The sequence below is a fragment of the Varroa destructor genome, unplaced genomic scaffold (genome assembly GCF_002443255.2).
Source record: "Varroa destructor unplaced genomic scaffold, Vdes_3.0 BEIS01000003.1, whole genome shotgun sequence".
In the NCBI taxonomy this organism is placed as follows: domain Eukaryota; kingdom Metazoa; phylum Arthropoda; class Arachnida; order Mesostigmata; family Varroidae; genus Varroa; species Varroa destructor.
In genome coordinates, this window is record NW_019211456.1 from 17,625,093 (window position 1) to 17,645,217 (window position 20,125).

At 40.6% G+C, this 20,125-nt stretch overlaps 2 protein-coding genes and 1 long non-coding RNA gene across 19 annotated transcripts in view; 1 reads left to right on the top strand and 2 right to left on the bottom strand.

The window, feature by feature from the left end:
* The window catches only part of LOC111246763 (uncharacterized), a 51,649-nt gene extending 46,096 nt beyond the window's left edge, over window positions 1-5,553 (bottom strand). For 3 of the 8 annotated variants that reach the window (XM_086982990.1, XM_022796910.2, XM_022796912.2), the window contains exons 1-2: window positions 2,176-3,754; window positions 2,049-2,098 (exon numbers count right to left, since the gene is read on the bottom strand). In XM_086982990.1, the coding sequence (XP_086839116.1) occupies window positions 2,049-2,066 (18 nt within the window). In that variant the 5' untranslated portion in view covers window positions 2,067-2,098; window positions 2,176-3,754. The other 5 variants (XM_022796909.2, XM_086982988.1, XM_022796911.2 and 2 more) reach the window with 5 other exon arrangements.
* A 4,942-nt stretch (window positions 5,554-10,495) lies between these two features.
* Window positions 10,496-20,125, top strand: part of Larp7 (La related protein 7) — an 11,264-nt gene continuing 1,634 nt past the window's right edge. Inside the window, exons 1-8 of one of the 5 annotated variants that reach the window (XM_022798916.2) lie at window positions 10,496-11,218; window positions 15,022-15,236; window positions 16,121-16,323; window positions 16,576-16,622; window positions 17,093-17,205; window positions 18,051-18,149; window positions 18,926-19,278; window positions 19,538-19,979. In XM_022798916.2, the coding sequence (XP_022654651.1) occupies window positions 15,069-15,236; window positions 16,121-16,323; window positions 16,576-16,622; window positions 17,093-17,205; window positions 18,051-18,149; window positions 18,926-19,278; window positions 19,538-19,979 (1,425 nt within the window). In that variant the 5' untranslated portion in view covers window positions 10,496-11,218; window positions 15,022-15,068. Of the gene's footprint in view, window positions 11,219-13,998; window positions 14,152-14,205; window positions 14,340-15,021; window positions 15,237-16,120; window positions 16,324-16,575; window positions 16,623-17,092; window positions 17,206-18,050; window positions 18,150-18,925; window positions 19,279-19,537; window positions 19,980-20,125 lie in introns of those variants that run through there. The other 4 variants (XM_086983994.1, XM_086983992.1, XM_022798915.2 and 1 more) reach the window with 4 other exon arrangements.
* Window positions 11,822-13,981, bottom strand: LOC147756606 (uncharacterized). Of its 6 annotated transcripts, none has more exons than XR_015324035.1 (3): window positions 13,928-13,981; window positions 12,898-13,488; window positions 11,822-12,489 (listed from the first exon to the last, which is right to left on the bottom strand). It is a non-coding gene; the product is annotated as an uncharacterized LOC147756606 (long non-coding RNA). The 6 variants fall into 6 exon arrangements; XR_015324034.1 differs by having other exon boundaries at window positions 13,853-13,966; XR_015324033.1 differs by having other exon boundaries at window positions 13,857-13,952.

Here is a 20,125-nt window from a genome sequence, read left to right on the forward strand (position 1 = left end):
TTTATTGTCAACATAAATGAGCCTATTTATCTTACATTGCACATCATGCATAAAATGAGAACGGCATAACACCATAGTACATTATCTGCACTAGCGTCTAACATCGATTTCCTGTCTCATAAAAGCTGTAATACTTGACGGCTGTGAATTGAGAACCGGAGGCTATGACCGCTAAACAATGCCCAAACGTGCTGTACATCTTCGCGTGTGCGGAATGGATCCGAGTGTACAAAAAACGATGAAGTTGTGTCATAAAATGCATAATAAACAACTTTCTGACAGGTGTGTCTACTGCCCATAATGCCGCACACATTTCTACAAACGTCACGTACTACGGCACATTGCTTGTGTACCTCGTCAAGTACGGAGCACATTCATGGAGGACTGGAAGACTTTTTTTTTAACGAATAGAGCATTTACCTGGGAAGACGGAAATATCCAATAGGGTTTTATTATAAGTATAACCACAATGAAGCAAATGGCACTAAATCTCTGTGTTAAACAAAAAAAAAACTTATCCAAGTATTTTCTCCTTTATAGTATCACAGAAATTGACTGTAACATTAGCGAAAGGTTATTATTGACCTCACTCTGGGTGGTTGCTTTTTCTACTTTTGATCAATACTTTAAGGATAAAAACTTCGCTATAACAGCAACTCTTCCGGCATTAGATATACATTTTGTTGAATTCATTCGATCTACGTAGATGTGCTGAAGCTCTATAGTTTCTACAGTTTTTCTTACAGTCAGCTATGCTTCTCGTAGTATTCGTTCACCCAGCCCAACTTGAGTCTGGTAACGAGGTTCAATAAATTAGACAGTCTGCCTTTAAATTTCCATACGGGCGCTTTTAGCACTTCAGCACCTAGACATTTACTGCGCAAGTAACAGCTCGCAACGTTTAGATCTATAAGCGATACACTCAATGTGGACATTGAAATCTACTGAAGCAGAGCAGTATTCGCTGATTTACTTTGACTGGCCTAGCTTGGGGCTAAGGTCGAGCACTTTAGCTTCAGCCTCGCTATTGCCATTTATAAGGACAAAGACCCACCTTAAAAGCACAAGTTAGGTAGATGCCTTGAAGATAGCAGATATATAGGATAGATACACTTTCCAAATGTTTAAAACGTGTATCCATAACGGCGTTATTAGTTTAGAAATCTCGAATTTCTTAGTTATTCATCTGTTCATTGAACCTATTGAAGCTCTACCGAGAGGATAAATTGGGATTTGAAGGACATCAGAGAACCAAGAATAGTTTTATATTACGATTTATTGCGTGAGATCTTTAGTGAAAGCGAGAGAAGTAATGTGCGAGTCTCACCCACATTCACATGGTATTCAGCTACTTCGAGGTGCTAAACGTACGTTAAATACATCTTAATAATTGTCGACAACAATTTTTTTTTAACATAAATAAAAACTTAGATGTGGGTGAGATACATTATTAGGTACCTGTGCTGCTACATTATGAAGTTAGCATTTTCATATAACGGAGAATTCGTTAGATCACTCTTACAATTAAACGTAACCCTATCGTAGAATATAAGGATTCGCGTTTATAAGTCCCGGCCTTCATTCTGCACAGTACGTTGCACATCACAAGGCGCGGTCATGTACGTGTAGTCACAAGGTAGAAGTACAATATCTCCTCTTATGGTCTGATCTAGTATAATAGAGTACAAAAATAGGATACAATGATACGTCTATGTGTCTGCGCTTTAGCAAGCTTTCTATTTTTGGTCTCGTATGGACTAATAGCGCACGTTTTATTCCAAAGAGCCATTGCTCCATTGTAGTATTACAGTTACTGAGCGGACCAGGGTAACTTGGCTTGGGCGGGGGCGGGGGGGGGGGTAGCCTACGGTATATGCCGTGGATATAAAGGAAATTACATACGAAGTTATTATACTTGTGTAGGACTATTTATGGGTGTAGAGATTGGTATAATAATAGTAATAGTATAATGCCAAACTTCAGCGTCTAAGTATATTATTCGTTAGTGCTATTCACGTATCGGAACTTCGTACAAAACTTATTCATACCTCTCTTGCCGATGACATTATGGAGCAGAGTTGTTGCCGTGTTGCTGGTGCTGCTGAAAAACAACAACAATTAGTGATAACCGAACCAATAACTCGATTAGTGTTGTTTGATTGCCACCTACCATACCTTTCGTCACGTTAGAGTATTAGAAGGCCTACAACAAAAGGCCATCCATGACCGTTCTCGACGTAGAATCGACGACGTTTTTGTCCAAGTGTAGAGCACAAATTACACGCTAACTCAAGCCGGGCTCGTGCACCTACATCAAGCACCTATAACGCCCCACCAACAATGAAGACAGGGGTGGCGTGCTGCACGACAGCCTTGACCTTGCACGCAACTGGTGCTTTCTTCACTAATACAATCCTCCGCTTGCTCGATTGTGCTCCTCTGTATCACAACAGGCCTTACTAAACACCAACACCGTTGTAACGTAGATATATCCTTTTAGATAGTAAGTTACACCTTTCCTTGAACTCTTTTCAACGGGACAAGCATTTGAACAAGGTAGTAAATACAACGTCACGTTCACGACTGCATTAAAACAGTAAAACTTGTTATGTCTGATAGCACCAAATTGGCTTCACGGAAACACTCTTAGTTTATTCCCGAACTGTTGCAGGACGTCGTCTATGCAGGACATTTCCGTTCGGCGTTAACTCCTGAAAACAGCAGGCACCAACTCACTCCGCTAGGGTACTCAACTGACGTTTACACAATGCAGTAGGAAGCTAGCGTATAAAGAAACCAGTTCTATGCGTTTTTTTAGCTACCTAGAAACGGTGTCAAAGAAAAAGTAGACCAACGACAACACTTCGACCACACGCCAGAGGTACTTTGCTGCTTGTTTTGTCAATATACGTACATTGATGATAATAATAATTGTCATATATGTATATATAATATTCTGACACCTGCTTCAGCCATCCAGCCAGCCAGCTCGCACGCTAGCTAGTTGGCTTTCTAGGCAGCCACTCGCTCTGTGCCGTACGTAACAGAACTGGGCCGGGAACTGCAGAAGTGTTGCAGTTCTTTGCCGCCGCTGCTGCTGCCGTGGATATTGACAGCTAAAGCTGCCTTGTAGCTTACAACTGCGTCGCCGTTGCCGTAGTATTCGGCCGTTAAGCTGCGCTACTGGCCGTGCCAAGTGGCTGAGCAGCAATTGGCAACAATTTACCAGTTCCGTTGTCTGTTCCTCACTGCTGCTAGAGCCGTTGCGATGGCTATGACTATGGCGGGTCCCCTAACAATAATAATGCAGGAGGGAGGGAAAGAACGAAGGGATGAGGTAAGTTGTGCTGCTGCTGCCGTTCGCTCTTGCCTACGACAGCCGACCACCGATTCCTCCTCTTCTTGGCTAAATGACGTCGGCCGTGAGCGCAGGCAGGCGATCAGCAGCAGCAGCAGCAGCAGCAAGTTACCTATGGTGCCGATGCTGCGGTTGATCCTGCTGTTATCTTTGCTGTAGTAGGATAGCTGAAACAGTTACACCTACGCTAGTCGGCGCTGTCTGCTGCCTCAATCTCAAAGGATAATACTCTAATATATATATATATATAGTAAAATTAAGTTACGGCAACCGTGTCAGTTGAACGGCGGCGCTCATTCATAGTTCACAGCGCCATGTTGCGTTGTGTCGTTCACTACGGCAACAGCTACCGCTAGCGTACAGATGCCGTGAGCAACAGAAGGAAGCGAGCGGCATCAGCGCACGCTACTTACCACTTACTACTGCTGCTGTTAGTCCAGCGTCACAGTGACTGTTTGTGTAAGTGCGCGTCGTTTTTATCTGCCAGTATAACTACCTGGCTGTTTGTCTGTCGGCCTTTATTGTCTATGTGTGTTTTGTGCCGCCACGCCACACTACACTTGACTACTCGCTGACTACTACTGGCAGCGTCCGTCCGTCCACAGTTGCTCCGGCTACGCAGTTTCGTGTCATACCACCAGCCGTGACGGAGTCGAAAGCAACGTGCTCTCGCCGCTGCAGTTACCTTAACTCCCGCGCTGTGGCACTGGAAGTGTGATGCTAAGTAGAGTTGCTGCCGATTGTACTGTTGCTTATGACAGCTGCGGCGATTGAAATGGCATTACTTATATATTGACAGTGGCCGCTGCTGCCGCAATAGCAACAGAACGCTGGACAGAGCATGAATCTGCACCAACAGACTTTTGCTGTCCTCTTTCTTTCTCTATTTCGGGTTGTACTGTCGCCGATCGTTGACGTGCGAAGTGGTTTGCCGCGCAACGGTCGCGATGGCGCCGATCATCGTACTATAGCACTCTGTAGCATCGTGGCTACAACAACGGCTTCCGTTGTTACAAACGATAGCGTAGAACGCAGTTTTCGTCCCCCACGAGCGAAACCATATGGTCGACTACAGTCCACCAACGAAGATGCTAGCAAGCACAGCAAATTGTAAGTCCTGTTCGTTGGCCCGACACTTTCTGTTCCTTAGCCTGCGGCAGGTTCTAGGCAGCAGGTAAACGCAGACAGACCTCGTTCCAACACTACTACTGCTACTGTCAAGTATTTCCTTCTGTCTAGTCTGCGAAGTCCTTCTGTCTAATGAACGTACGTGTTCACACAGATGGCCGCCGTCCTTTCTGACTCGATCACAAAACGCTGTAACACCAGTGCAGAATGATTCTTCTTTAGAAATAAAAACACACGAACCACTGCTGCGCGAATCGGCTTATACTCTTGAATTGACGCGCACATTCGACAAGAACTTGTTATGGTTACACTCAAATGGTTACTGCCATCGATTTCTAAACGTGAACGACAAGCCCCTCACGGACCTAACCCAAACGGAGCTCGCATCGCAGAACCTGCTGTGCCTTCTTCGCTGGCTAAAGAGAGGAACCTCTTTCTTTACCGATTCTCTACTATTATGGTTATTATTACTATCCGCTACAGTTGTACTTGCGAAATTCTATTTCCCTCTTTCGGAGTCTCTGTCTTCTGTTAATAGGCTTTCAGGCAAAGAGAAGGCATCTACCGACTGACTGGTTGGCTGATACTGTCCGCAGCTACGGACTGCTGCTAGCGCTAATCTCTATGGTGGCCGTCTGTCTCAATACTGTGAGAGGATCGTGGGGGGGGGGGGGGAGTCATAGTGGTACGGCGGCAGCGGCAGCGGGCGGAACCCCGTACAACTTGGCTGTCCCTCCGCTTTTCGATGTGTCTGCCTGTCTTTGTGTTAGTGTAGGGAAAGCGTCGGCGGCAACGGCAACGGCTGCTGTTACCACTAGTGCAATGCCGGGTGGCCGCGGCGCCCAACTCAATGGCTCACCCAAGCAGCCGCACTCAGCTGCTCCTGCTCCAACACCGAGTGCAGCTGTATATACAACATCGCACCCCCTCCCCCCGGCCCTTCATTCTTCTTCTTTTCTCATACACTCTACACTCTCATAGCACAACAACTACAGTGACTACCGACACACCGGTCCCTTATGCTACGACGACCCAGTAACTATCGAGGGGCTCCGTTTACCATCGTCCTGTGAGCGAAACATGTCCTGGCACAAGCAAAAACACCAGAACCAGCAGCAGGAGTAAAGCGTCCACGGGCGCCTGCACTCTAGCCACCCTCTCGCCACAGTCCTACTAGAGGGTTGTTACTGAGGGAAGGAACATTCGATGGAAAGGGGAAATTTGAAGGGGAGAGGACGGGGGTGGGGTGGGGGGATGGGGGAGAACGACTACATTACGACGACTACAGCGCAGCTAGCAGGGTTGGCTGGGTGGCTAGCCAGCTACACGAAGGTAGCGAATCAATTGCCAGTGCCGGCGCCATCATTGCTGTTGTTTCGGCTGCTATCGTGGTCGTTATTATCCTGCCGTTGACTACGTCGACTACGATGATAGAGGCAGCGACCACGAGGCAGGCCCTCGCTAACTCTTTCCCCCGCCTACCCATGAACGATCGCTCACGCACAGCGCGACACGCTCAAATACACCCAAAGTTAACACAGAACAAATAGGGAACAACCTGCATAGGCTGCTGGGAATCGCTGCCATATGCTATATGTACATATAAATGAGCCCATTGTAGAGGCTGGGTATCAGCGCTCTGGCTCCTTAAGAAAAGAAACACAGCCAGAAAGTAAAGCAGTCGCAACAGAGCACGCGACAGACGCTCGATTAGGCCCACAAACCAAACGTTCTTTCCCCTTTTCCCGTTTGCTCTCTACCGGGCACTGCTTAACCGAAATAAAAGTATGCGGACAGCAATAGTGAAATCTATCAGATGAAAATGACAAGACCCACCAACTATTTAGTCGGCCAGCCAGCCGGAAAGGGAACGCGATTCCTGTACTAGCATTAGCTTTAAGGACTCTCTCGTTTTGATTCTATGCGGAGCGCAGAACCGTGGCGATCTTATGAGAGGGTCCAGCAGCTTGGTGAGTGCGGGTCCGCGCTGCCCCAGAAATCCATTTGATGACCTAGCAGTTATGGTGACGTTGGGAGCAGGTTTGTGCTAAGGTAAAAGCATTGTCTGCATGTCGTTTGCGCTTAGCCACTGGAGGACATTGAAATTTGCTTCACTATGGGCAGCACGATGGTGACGGCGATGATGATGATGAGGTAGACGATGACTGAATGGAAGAGGATTTGTTTATTTTTTGGTGACGAAGAACCCATACAAAAGGAAAACCACTTATAGTGGGAATGGGAACGATACGTTTCCCGCTCGCCAGCTGTTTGAAGCGCTTTCTTATTGTTTCCCGCCTTATTCTGAGGCAAATTACCACAGTTGCTCCATACATTTAATGAGTGAGATGACAGGCAGGCATTAGAGAATCAACTTGTGCAAGCCTATGCGAAATTTTCCCGCTTTGGCCTGTCGTGGGTATTACCAAGCTGCACGAAAATCGCGAAAGACAATGTGATTTAATGACTATTCGGTGTGTGACCAATCAAATTTCAAAAGCCTATATTAGACATAAAGGATTATGCCTGCAGAATACTTAAATAATTTCTAGTGACATTTTGAATAACCCTTATAAGGTGCGCTCCTCTTTATCATTTGCGCATATAAGGCAGCGCTTTGAAACTTCCTCAACGGCTATTTATTTTTGATTGTATTGTTATACCTAATCTCGTTATCAATATCTAATTTGAGAGAGGCAACGACAGGATACACAACATCATTTACAGCCCATTGAACGCGTGGAAGCTATTGAAACCACACGAACTTAAGTCCGAAAAGTATAGGAAATAGGTCCGTCGCTTTATTACCTATGCAGGTAGCAACGAGAGTTTCGCAATAAAATTGTACGTTGTCGTCAGATAGCTACACCGTGTATGCTGTGTAATTACGGATGTTTGGCAGCATTGACTGTTTTCTTTTCAGGCAATATAGAGCGAATTCAAAGTAAAAAATGCGCATCATAAACATCATGAGTACGGTAAAACTGGTTACACCCAGATCTAGTCAAAACTGCCATTGGGATCGTTCTTAATCTTGTTCCACGCCATTTTTTCGGTCAATTCTATTTTGCAGTGTGGGGGACAGCACAAACCGATTCATGACTAGTCTACAGCGACGGTGTGCTCTAAGCGGATATTTTACTAGAAATAGTTGTACAAAAAATTGTCTCCTGTTTTGATTTCTACCAAACTATTAACTTGTTTCTGGTGTAACAATTTCAGTGTTTTTATTACATATTGATAACAAAAAACGTGTTTTTTATATTGCGTTCTCAGGGACCGCATTTTTTCTACTCTAATTTGTCCAGAAGCTGCCGTTGTCGAAGTAATTCTTCCATTTGGAATCCTCAAGTTTGCTGGCTTCCACTATGGCTTTTAAGTTCCTCATATCTCTTTTCAAAACGAGTACACCACTAACGAACTGTTGCTTTTCCTAACACCTGTGTAGTTAGAATTTGCGCACAATTAATACGGATTCGACCAGCTCTTTTAGCTTCAAGAAACAGAAAGAAGATTTTCAGCAGAAAACGATATGTTTGTTTTTAGACCCATTCGCTTTTTCCGTCCTGCATAACTTTCACTGTATAGTTTACTATCCTAACATTTTACCTAAGATATACGTAGTATAATTAGTGTTGCCTTAACGAAATAAACATGGGTCTAGCTAGGAAAATGACATTTTCTGCTTCGTTAACAAAAATGTGCAAAGGATTTTCAGGTTTTTCAAAAAATAATCTTTGTCATTATTTTACCTCGATCACAAACAACTATTGCCTCCAGCCAGAAATATATCATTAAAATATATTTCGTTCATTTTACGCATTCCCTATCCTTTATAGCACAGTATATATTCATTTGTCAACATTCTTGGTCGAGGCTTGCTGATGATCCAGGCGCATCTAGCAAGATCCTTTCGACGGGTTTTTCGCAGCATGAAAAACCAGGTAAAATACTAAACATTTGACATAGAAAAGGCAGTTAAATTAATTAGAACAGCAAACAGCTTAGAAATAACATTCACATCTGTAAGGTAAGGATCTGTTGGATTCAATACTTAATCTGAGCTGGCGTCGATGGGAGATAAACCGACAGACAAATAAGAGATAAGTTACATTGCTTTTAAACCGTTTGTGTGCACTCTATAATTGCACACGATTGTGTAAATATCTGAGGCAAGCGCGTAACATTTTGTTGCCGTAGACAAAACCTCTCATCGTTAAAAAACAACGCTTTAATGACCATCTGGTTTGCGGTACGCAAGAGCACAGCAAAAAAAGCTTAAAAAGGCTCATTACGATATATGGGGTACGAGTATTACAAAAACGAAACGTGTGGGCGGATAGTGTTGCAGTCCTATCAACTAAGGTCGTCTATTAGTTGTCCTAAAATCGTAGTACTTCTAAGGAACATTTAAAATATACGGCCGTATAAAACTGATTTAAAAAGCATTTCGAACACTTCTGTGTGATTTTAGTTGTACTGGAAATTTTTTTGCCGAATTACGTCGAAGATGCAGACAAAGGAATGCCGTCACGCCTTTGCGTAGAACTGAATAAATCATTTTGTAAGAAGTTCTTTAATAGCCGAAAAATGCCGTCTTGCGGAAAGTTTATTTGCTATCGAAGAAAACGTCACATACAAACACTCAAATACACAAAAAAGGTTTTTGTATATTTGATTGACTTAATTTTAGGACACCTATTAGAAGCATTATGCGTTGGATCGAATTGTATCGCACTTATACTCATTCTTGGACAGATAGCAATGATCTTTATTATTCATTCGTAGAGGTTCGTTGAAATGGTCGTATCTAATTATACGCTTGGCGTTGTTAAAAACATGTCACATGCGGTAAACTCAAGCTCTCCTAAACCTGTATTTGCCCGGAGACTCAGACGTCAGAATTGATTAGCCTCATGGCAGCAAAACCACGAGAAATGGCAGTCTAGCAATATGTTTCGCGTTTTACGTTGAGTATTGCCGTTAGGCGTTTCATCACACGCGTGGCTCCAACGCAAAACAAAGCGTGTCCACGCTTGGCTCGAACCTAGAATACCACGTGTTCTTCATTATGTTTAGCAGAGAAACGTTACTCACTACGCCATCACCGCAAGAAGAGACTCAAACTAATGAGAACAAACAGAGCAATACAATTTGGTGATTCATTACATAGAATCGTAAACACCAATTATTGCATCCTGCTTGCAGGAAAAATGGTAAAAAACATACATTTTACTACAATGATAGCGATTATCGTCCATCAGGCCTACTTCATTGAAAAAAGAAGACAGTTGAAAGTTCAGTTAACCCTTGTCGAATGTTTAAGCTGATATATATATAAGGACTGTGGTTCATATTTGTATCAATGGGAAGCACGTGCATTGTCATGACGATGTTTAGATATGAGGTAGCATACTTTTATCTAGAACTATCCCCATGGCGTTTGGGGAATTGCACGTGTCTCATTTACATAAATAGCCATTTTGGTATTCTACAGAAGTAACCGTTGTTGTGAACGACGGGAAGATAAGCGTGGTGGAGCATGCAACTCTATAGAATGGTTGCATAAAATGGTCTTTCACATCTCCGTATCTGTATCGTTCGAAAAAGGAATTAGCTCGTTTTGGCACGCAAGTTTCTTGCCTGTCTTTGCAGGATAATATTTCACATGTAAATACTTGTACGATATAAAAACGCCAATCAGCTTATTTAAAAAGTTTGGATTCAGGGTAGCAAAAATAATATCTTATGTATTGGTAATTTAATTATTAATGATTATGTGTATTATTATGAATTGGTTATTTAATTATCGAAATATCCTATTTAGCTCAGGTGCCATAGCTTTTGCAGTGTTGTTCCCTAAATGCCTGTGAAGACGCGCTTGCTTTTGAGAGCTTCGTCGACATCTTCATCAAAGTCAAAAGCAATCATCAGTAGTGCAGCACCTCGTTTTGCTACGTTAAGCAATTAGTTTATTTCCCCTCTGGGGTGTGAATTTGTGTGTCTTCGACATCCTGTTTTAAGATGCAGTGATCCGCTGTGCGAAAGCTGTGTTATCTATAAATAGCGTGGTAAATGTAAAAGTGGAACTTTTGTCGAGAGTTTGCAATCCCCCTGGACAGTGGCTGCAGCAATTTCAGTGAATGCGGTCGTTATCTTCTAAGCGACATGTTTCTACGCTGTGGAGTTCGCCATAAGTGAAACGTTGGTGTACCAAAGGTGGTTGACACTTGTGCCATGTACGACCATTCTGCCACTGTGGTCACCAAGGTACTCTGAAGCAACGGCGTATAAAATAGCCATAGGGTAAACGTTCTTCCAACCTAACGTCAAGGAACTAGATGTGCCTGGTTTATACGTACAGACAGTCCGCGTTGTAAGCATAGAGCTTGCTGGTGATTCATTTAGAATCTACCTGAGCTCAGAAAGTAGCAAGAAGCTTCCTAAATGTTTTGGTGCCTATATCGGTTTCTGTTGCCCCGAATGGTCTACACAAACACTGCCCAATTTCCGAGTCTGACGATGTGGAAAGTACGTTTAATGGGTGCCTTATCCGAACCAAGTGAATCAACAAGACTCGAGTGCATGGAAAGCAAAACTAGTACGCTTACCAACAACAAAACGGTTTAATGGGCATTGTTTGAAAAATAAAAAGTATACAGTAAAAGTCTGGAGACAGCGATTTCTGAGCTCGCGCATCGACAAAACGTTGCGTCAATGTAGCGTACAAAGGTTGTATTTTCTGATTTGCACGTAGAACGTGCGACAGTGTGACGTAGTAATACATGAATTTGCTACTAAATGAGCTTCATTTCATAAACCGCATTTTTCGATTCTGGTTAACACAAATTAAAGTATTTAGTGTAATGTGTTAATTAAATTAGATATGTACTTTTTCTAATAATCGAAAATTATAAAATATGTTAAAATATTATAGGTTATATTTGAATGTTTTGACGTGTTTACTGCCGGTTTTATGTGCGATGTCCTAATAGTGAGATCGAAACAATAGCACAATTACCTGTTTGATATAATGCAACGATATAAATAGAGGTTTTGTTGCAAAGAGCGATCAGGGTAGTTCTCCTAAGATTCCTCATGATTTTGTGGATGACGCTGAAACAATAACTCTTTTTTGTGTGCTTTTACTTCTGGTAATAAATTATAAGTTAAATTAGATCGTACATGATTTAATCATGCCAGAAACTTTGTCAAAAGAGAAATATTCTAATAGGACGACAAAAACAACGGCGGAAAAAGCCACTGCTGTTCCCAGCCCAAAAGACAGTTTATACAGTAAATTGAATATATCTATTATATTCAAATGACAAAACGTAGAGGAAAGTAGATAGATTTATTTTAGTAAATCTTTACATTTCAGGGTTAAATATTTTCATGAGTGATTTGGTGATCACGTTATATTTATCTATTATGGATGTGTTATGACTCCACACAATGTTGATCCTTCTTGCGAACGATCCAATCTTGCGGATTTGCAGTACCTGATAGGACCTTTGAATGTGTTTGGAATTGAATCTTTTTAACGAGCCCCCAGTTTCAATTTTTTATGGGTAATGATCCCAGATCTTAACAGCTCATTCCAAAGAAGACTGTCATAGAAATCTATATAACAACTTTTGCCTCTCGACACCTTTTTACCATTTTGTATTATATGTGCTTAGTTTTTGTTCGCTTTACCATTATGCGGTGGTTCACGACACTTCTGTTCTAGTCGGGGCCTTAAAAACGTTAGTTTTGTATTCGCGGGGCCGGATTGGATCAATATGATGTGAAAGGGCACTACGTCCAGTGGTATCAGGCGAATGTGCTCGTTCGCGTCTTGTTGTAGTACTTTTTTCTGTGCTAGTTTTAATGGCCTTGGTTGTTTCATCGAGACCGCTTCGTTGTCCGCGATTGTTTGGTTGTCCGTATATAAGCGCTTCTTCGTTTTCTTACGAGCAACACGTGAGGTTTTGACGTTCCATAGGGTTCGTGGAGTTAAACTAATCGTACATACAAAAGCAACAATTCTCATCTATCTGATTTGATTAGATATAGTTACGCGTATTTATTGACGCCTGATCAAGCTTTGAAAGACGTTTTGGATTACATGAAAGATTGTTGATCATCAACATGCGAGAGGTGCGAATTACTACAGTTTTTTTCTATGTAAATGTACGTACGGAAACTGACTATGGTGTTTTGGTTGAAGTTAAAAGTGAACAAAGATCATTATGATTTGTTACAAGGCTACTATTTAGCATCGGACATGCCCCCTAGTGAAGGTTCTGAACTATTTCGTCAGTCTAATTGAAATGCGACGACGGAAAACCAAAGACCACAACGGTTCAAGTTGATTAGACAAGTATTTAGGGTAAAACATTCAGATGAAATAGATGGTTTAAACTTACCTCGAAAATAAATTAAGTCTTGATTTAAACTTGGTTAATTTGTAGTGGTTCAATTGTTCTTGTAGCCAGTTGTTCCAAATCCAGTCATGCTACCTCCTGTCTTAGTAAATTTGCAAGTTTAAAGCGTTATTGAAGCCCATTTCGGCGTATCACACTTTTTATTTAGATTCCGCTCCGTATTGTATTCGCCGCATTGTAGGGCTATTATCTCACTGCAAAATTGTATTCCACAGTGAAATGCAATAGTATTTATTTTTTTTTAGTTCCTGTGATAGTTTGGAATCCTTCAATAAATTAGTTAGCCTTGATACCTATTTCAATTTACGTCAGTTCACAAAAGACTCATTTTTTATTGTATTTGGGTTACAATTCGGTAACACGTTACATGTGAAGTACCGGTTTTGGTTGACAGAGTCGTTAAACTCCAATCTTTGTTTTCGTAAAAAGCTTCCTTAATTTCTCCACGCTGGTCTTCAATATTCCAAGCTCCGTTTTTGAAACGTTTGCACTATTCGCGTACTATGCTTTCGCTTAGATCCTTCTTGCCTAATGCCATCACCAGTCTTCGATAAACTTCTGCAGTGCTATGGCCTTTGAGAAACAAAAACGTCACTACTAAAAGAAATTCTGTCTTTTGAATACATTTTTTTTGGTTTTCCCCCGCAGACTTCTAGGGAGCCGGAATATTTACTAGCCACACTCCGTCTGCTAGCTGCCTATAGACCAGAAGTTAATCGATTTTTAAAGTACGATAAACTTGCTTGGAAAAGCCTCGTTAGATAGCACATCGTTACCTTTTTTTACATCCTAGCTTCGTAATTATATGTGTTGTTTTTTTGTTTCATTGAGTAAAATCTAAACACTAAAGAATGACATAGAATTAAGCTATTTCCAATTAAATTGCCACTTTTCTAGATTAGAAGAATGATTCAAACAGTAAGAGAAAACCAATTACTCGCCAACAACGTAGTCTGTTTTTTAAATTATTCGTAAAGACGATTTGATAGGGTATGAAGTAAGGTCTTATTACTTTCACTCTTTTCGATCAAAATTCACGGGTTGTGTTTTCCGGACTTTCCAAAAGCGCGGAATTGCCGATACAAATAAACTGACCCATTTTTTAGCCGGGTAGCCACTCGTGTGATGAAAGTGAACTTGGAATTATTTGCAAAAAATACGGAGATTCAAGGATCTGAGCTGAATTTGATTTAGAGTGATAGTTTTAATTATCACACGTTGTATTAGTGCAGGCAAGTTCGTTATATTAACCGCAAACTAATCTTTTCCGGGCAAACGATAGCTGGTTTCGCATAGTTTAAAAACATATTTTTTTTACCATCAGTCTGTCAGTGAAGTATCAATGCTAGTTCTATTCTAGAAAAAATTCTATAAAAAGCTAGTGTGTAATATTTTAAATACAGTCCATTGTGATGAAAGCATTAGTGAGTATTTTCTTTTGATCGTTTTTCTGCGTTTCGATTTTGCTCATCGTTAATTTTGACTTTGTTTTTCTTATCGAAGGGAAAAACAACCGTATATGTAAAACGTAGTTAGGTTAATACTAGCTGGATATATGTTTTGCAACTTTTAGCAATATCTATCGAATATCTTTCATCGTGTATTTATATGTATTATACGCAAACAAATATTCAGTACTCGTTTGAAGAGCTTACGGTACATACCTGTCAAGTTCTCAGCAAAACGTTATTGACCAAAGTAACCGTGTATTTAGGCAGTTCTAGACATTCGTACATAATACCTGCATTTGTACAGTATGGTGATTGATGGAAACACTTTATACAGGTAGAGAGAAACAAATTTTAGGTACAGATTTTGAGTAATATGCGATGTGGGAAGCGCCCTAATAGTTTACTGTCGCCATATCTATGCTTCACTGCTTTGTGAAATTCAGCAGCTTTTTAGATGTACGGTGTATGTGATAATACTTGACCGTGGCATCTATTCTCTGGTCAGTTGAGCACAATTGGTCGTCTTCATGTCGAACTGCTTAGTCATTTTAAAATCTCTCTGTAAATCTATATTGCAAATTACATCCCACTATTATCTTAAAACGCCTAGTTCGAGGCTGAGTGCAATAATGTTGAGAAATGTGGTCTTCCTCAGGCAGGCACCAGCTAGCAGAGAATATCTGATTTGCTCTCTACTGAGCGATGAAGAACGAAAATGAACATAAGAAAAAAAGACGACGCGAGTCGGATGACGATAATACAAAGCTGGAGGGACGGACGGCCGCAGGGCCTTCGGTGTCGCCGAAAAAATCCAAGACCGAAGAGCCTCAGGTTAAGCGTGCAGAGGATGGTAGCCCGGATGAAAAAAAGGTCAGAGCAGAATCTTTCAATGCCCGTCAAGAAAATAATAAAGCTATATTTTCATTTCTGTTTTTACTAACTGGAAGAGGAAAGTTAATTGTATTTTGGAGAATAAGCCTGCCACGTTAACTGCATTATCACTCTACTTATCTTTTTTTTTGTCTTCTGGTTATTGAGTTTTAGTTTTTGCTAAATGTGCCGCTACGTATTATTGATAGTATTTTTTACCTTAATAGCACATTTATTAATATTTGCCCATTACATTTCATGCTAACTGTTGCAAAATACAGGTAAATACAGCCATTAAGCCAGTATCAATAAATGCGAAGCAAGCACTCGATAATATTGACCCCTAAAAATGTGTAACATCAATTGCAAACACCGAACACTATGCTAGACAATGAAAAACTAATAGTACGAATTTAAATAATAACACTAGCGCTATTCCAACCAAGTAGATCATGAATTCTGGGAACGATAAGGATTTCAAATTAGATTTATTAAAGAAGTACTGAATTGAATGAATAGAAGTGGCATAACAAACATTAGTTCAGCCCGCAGCTAAAAATTAATGGCTGCAAATTACTATCGACATTTTCGAATGTTGCTTTTTGTAGAGAGACCGAGCGCGAAACTTTTACTATGCCATTTTCAAGTACAGGCTGATCATTTCTTGCTTGTGCGTTTATGTTAACTTCATCTAGTTCAAAAAAAGAAGGTCCTTTTCAGAAATGCAGATGCCTTCAAAAGCGCTCGCTGTAGCTTAATCAATAGGCGCTTGGTTTTCAGATACCGTCGCCTCTTTGGTCTATGAAAATCTAGATGTTCTTCTTCACATATATATGTGCCATCTTAACCATAACTGAGTTCCATGGGATGTAATGTCATTGTAGGATGTTGAAGAATGCCTTCAAAGTGCTCAAAAGGACAAGAATGAGGACAAAGATTTGAAATGTGCTTCTCAAGATCGTCATCAGGAACAACCAGTAACAAGTGATCAGCCGCAACGTAAGAGAAAAAGGCGCGTACGAGTGAAAAAGGTTCGCGAGGATCTCAAACAACAGATGGAGTTCTACTTTTGTGACGCTAATTTAAGGTTTCGTATGCACATGATCACCGATATTAAAAGTCTATGCGAAAACCGCAACTATCATCATATGCAAATGAGTGAACGTAAATAATCATTAAAAATAACATATTTAATATGAAACCATGTTCTCGAAGAAATGTACATTTTCTTAACCAATACATCGAGTTTTCGTAGGTAGCTTAAAATGTATTAGATTTGAATCCTGCTAGTTCCATAATAGCTAAGAATTAAAGGTCCAGTATCTTCGATGGTTTTCAGGAAAGACCGCTTCATGACAGAGCTGGTCTCCAAAGCTAAGGATGGGTGTAAGTTTAATTTGAATATAGAAAAAATTATTATGCATAGACATAGGTAAACGATTTAACGTTCAATGAAAAAGAGTAGAGTGCATACGATACTCATTATTCTCGTGAATGACGTAGAACATAGTCAAAGTTACTATAGCTAGTTACTGCCGATCGGAAATTTTTATTATATTTGTTATTATTATTATATTATTTTCTTCCGACTTTTTGCTAAATATTTTATTACGGCCTACGCAAGGCGATTATATCCAGATTCGTTCAGCTTATTAATATCGTGTGCTACGTAAAACCTGCCACTTACCTGAACCTGGAAGGATAAGGGTATCTATCTACCTTAACATTCTGTTTTCTATGGTATGTCTCTTGAAATGATAGACGATACATAGAAAAAGCTGTGTGAAAAAATTTGAACGAGGATTTGATTAAATCTTGACTTTTTGATGGCTGCGTGATATGTCTTATCATTTCAGGGGTGGAAGTGTCGACATTTCTGAAGTTCAACAAGATAAAAACACTTCTGGAGGAGAAAGGACTAGAAATCGGAGAAGTAATCAAAGCAGTTAATGGATCGGAACTACTCGAGGTACTAAAATCTTTACTTTTATGTTGTTCTATAAAACGACGCGACTCCTACAAGGGAGCCGTGGTATTGTTGTATACGGTATGTGGAATAAACTGGTATCGCGTATTTACAGGCTGCACTTTAACAAAAACGAATGTTTGGATACATTTTTTTATATAAGCCGCCAAAATCATTTCTCACGAATGCGCTTATTCAGTATGTTGTCGCTTGCTTCTAAGGTGGCCTTGACGTCCAAAACTGTCGTAAGTGATTTTAAGAACTTTCTTCAATAAATTCACCAATAACATTTTATTATTAACCCTGAAGAGGGCAGTATTTATGTGTGCAATACGCCATATAGAAAAAAACTATAGCAAATCTCAATTGTCAGAAGTCAGAAAATGCAAAAAAGCGCAAAGCTCTAGGGAATATTTATCTGAATGGCTCTGTTTTCGAGAGATTTTCATTGAAATTCCTAACTCATCTGAAATTACTTTATTATGTTATTTTCTTAAATTCCCGAGTCTTTTCAGACTAATTCGTCCAGATCCGTTAACACATAAAAATGTTTCTGAGATTTTTTGAAAACTGCTCATAATGTGTATGCCTCAAACATGAACCTCCTGCAATGTCGTGATGAGTTTGCGGTGTTGTTTTAAGGAGTTGCTTGCTTCTATTGTATTATTAAAGATAGCAAGTCAAATGTCCCATCGTATGCCTACCGTCCTGTACAGTGGGTACCTGAAAAAATCTCTCGATGTCTTAACTGCTAATTAAGGAATATGTTACTTGATATGACAAAGTTACGGTGACAACTTGTCATAATTCTGACAAACACATAAGTTGGTATGATTCCATGTTCACAGGTATCCGATGATTTCAAGAGCATACGGCGTGACTTCGTTACGCACCCTATCAAGACAAAGAGTCAGCAAATGGTCAATGATTGCACGATTTACGTTCAGGTAAGATCTGCAGTTGACTGATCCAATAAATAGCTATTTTCATTGATTTGAAAAAGCAATGATCTCGAAGACTCAGCGTAGCTCTTCGTCTTGAAATAGTGGAGCGGTCGAAGGAAACTTACGGCTTGGTCTGTTGTTGCGGTGTAGTAAGTCGCCTGAACTATTGAGTGACAACTGTACCCTGTGTAGCGGGTCAACACTGTCAAACAGCATGTAAAGGCAATCGGTACGTGACTAAAATTGTAATAGCGTTAAATTTTGCGTTAAAGCAGGATGCTGCTTTAGACATCGCAAATTTCATTTATTAACAAGTAAGTTGGACTCACAGTTATCTAATGTGATTCACGCAGTCGTTGATTTTGTGTACGGTGAATAGAAGTGTAGGCAACTTGCATTTATTTAAAGTTAGGGGATACATCTCGACTAATAAATTTTCAATTTACAACTCTGTTTACCTTTTATAAGCTCTTTCCTTTAGTCGTTATTTGAACAAAGTATGTAGAATCATTATTTTGAATATTAACTTTGATTTGTTGACAAAAATGACGGATATCTTTCAGTCATTATGCACCAGAGTTAAAAGAACTTACAAGTCGTTCAACTTTGCTAATAGAGGCATTGTTGGACGAAATTAAACTATAGAACAACAAAAAAAAAGAGTTAAATAAATTTTTAGGGGTATTCAAGAACAGAAAACTAGATAAAACATTTATATATGTCTCATATGCACTCGGGAGGAGCGTTAACGCCAAATTATTGTTGTCGCCTGTATGTAGGGTCTTCCGCAGATAGCATCTGTCGACTGGCTTCGAGAAGTGTTCTCCGAATTCGGTTACGTTGAGTATGTGTCATTACCCCGTGCACCAAATGGTCGTCACAAAGGATTTGGATTTGTGGAGTTTGCCGAGGTGATAGGAGCGGAAAATGCCTGCAAATTCTACAATCTTCGAGGCGGATGCAGCCCTGGGTCCGAAGCGGAATGCGCAGGTACTAGTGGCAGTAACTGGAGTCACGCTGGTGGTTATGGAGGATCATTCAGCAACAACGTTAACAATAATCACACTAATATGAGTAACAACGGCAACTCACAACACTTAGCTCACAGGGCTAATCTTCAAGTGCTCTCAAAGTAAGTACGTTCTATGATGAGGTTCGATAATAATACGAGTCTTGAAGAACAGTATTGTAAACTCTTTATTTAAAAAAATCAATTGCGGGCTAAAACTACCCTGTCTATGAACCACGTATTTTGAGCCTATCACCGGAGCAGCAAAAGCTCCGATTGAGGACCAAGTGCTTACTTTACGCTCATAAAATCTTGCTTTCAAGAAGACAAACACTAAAACGGGCTTCTCTTATTCGAATACAACTCATTTATAATCTAACAGAAAGGAGTGGCTCCGCTATAAGAACAAATACCTGAAGCTGAAAAAGCAAAGCGCAAAAAATGCAAAAAGGTATCTAGGCATTGGGAAAAATCATCATAGTTTGCTCTCGGCTGATGCTCATAGCGGCCCGGCTGACGAAGCAGTTCACGAGCCGCATCAGGAGCGCCGAAGCAATTCTGAAGGCAAACGAAGTGGAGACCAGGACGGTCCACACGTTAGTAAGAGAGCAAGGACAGTAGACGAGAGCGACAAGAATTCTGAGGATGACGCTAGGAGAACAGTAAATGGTGACCTAGCTAAACAACCAATCGCTCGGAAAGCGGTTGCGAAGCTGCATCTGCAATCGACAGAAGTCGAAGGGGCGCTCGGGACGGTCAACCGGCGCGTCAAAGGGTGTATCGTAAAGATAAAAGCAAACAAAGGACTTCTCAAAGCTGATAAGGTTTGTCTTACTTGACAAGGAGTAGTTACAAATCTTAGTGATGGAAGAAGATAAACAATAAACAGTGGATATACTGCTTTCACATTATATACAAGAGCTGCTTCTTATTAAGATGCAACATTACCCAGTAGTTCTAGGAAGTATGA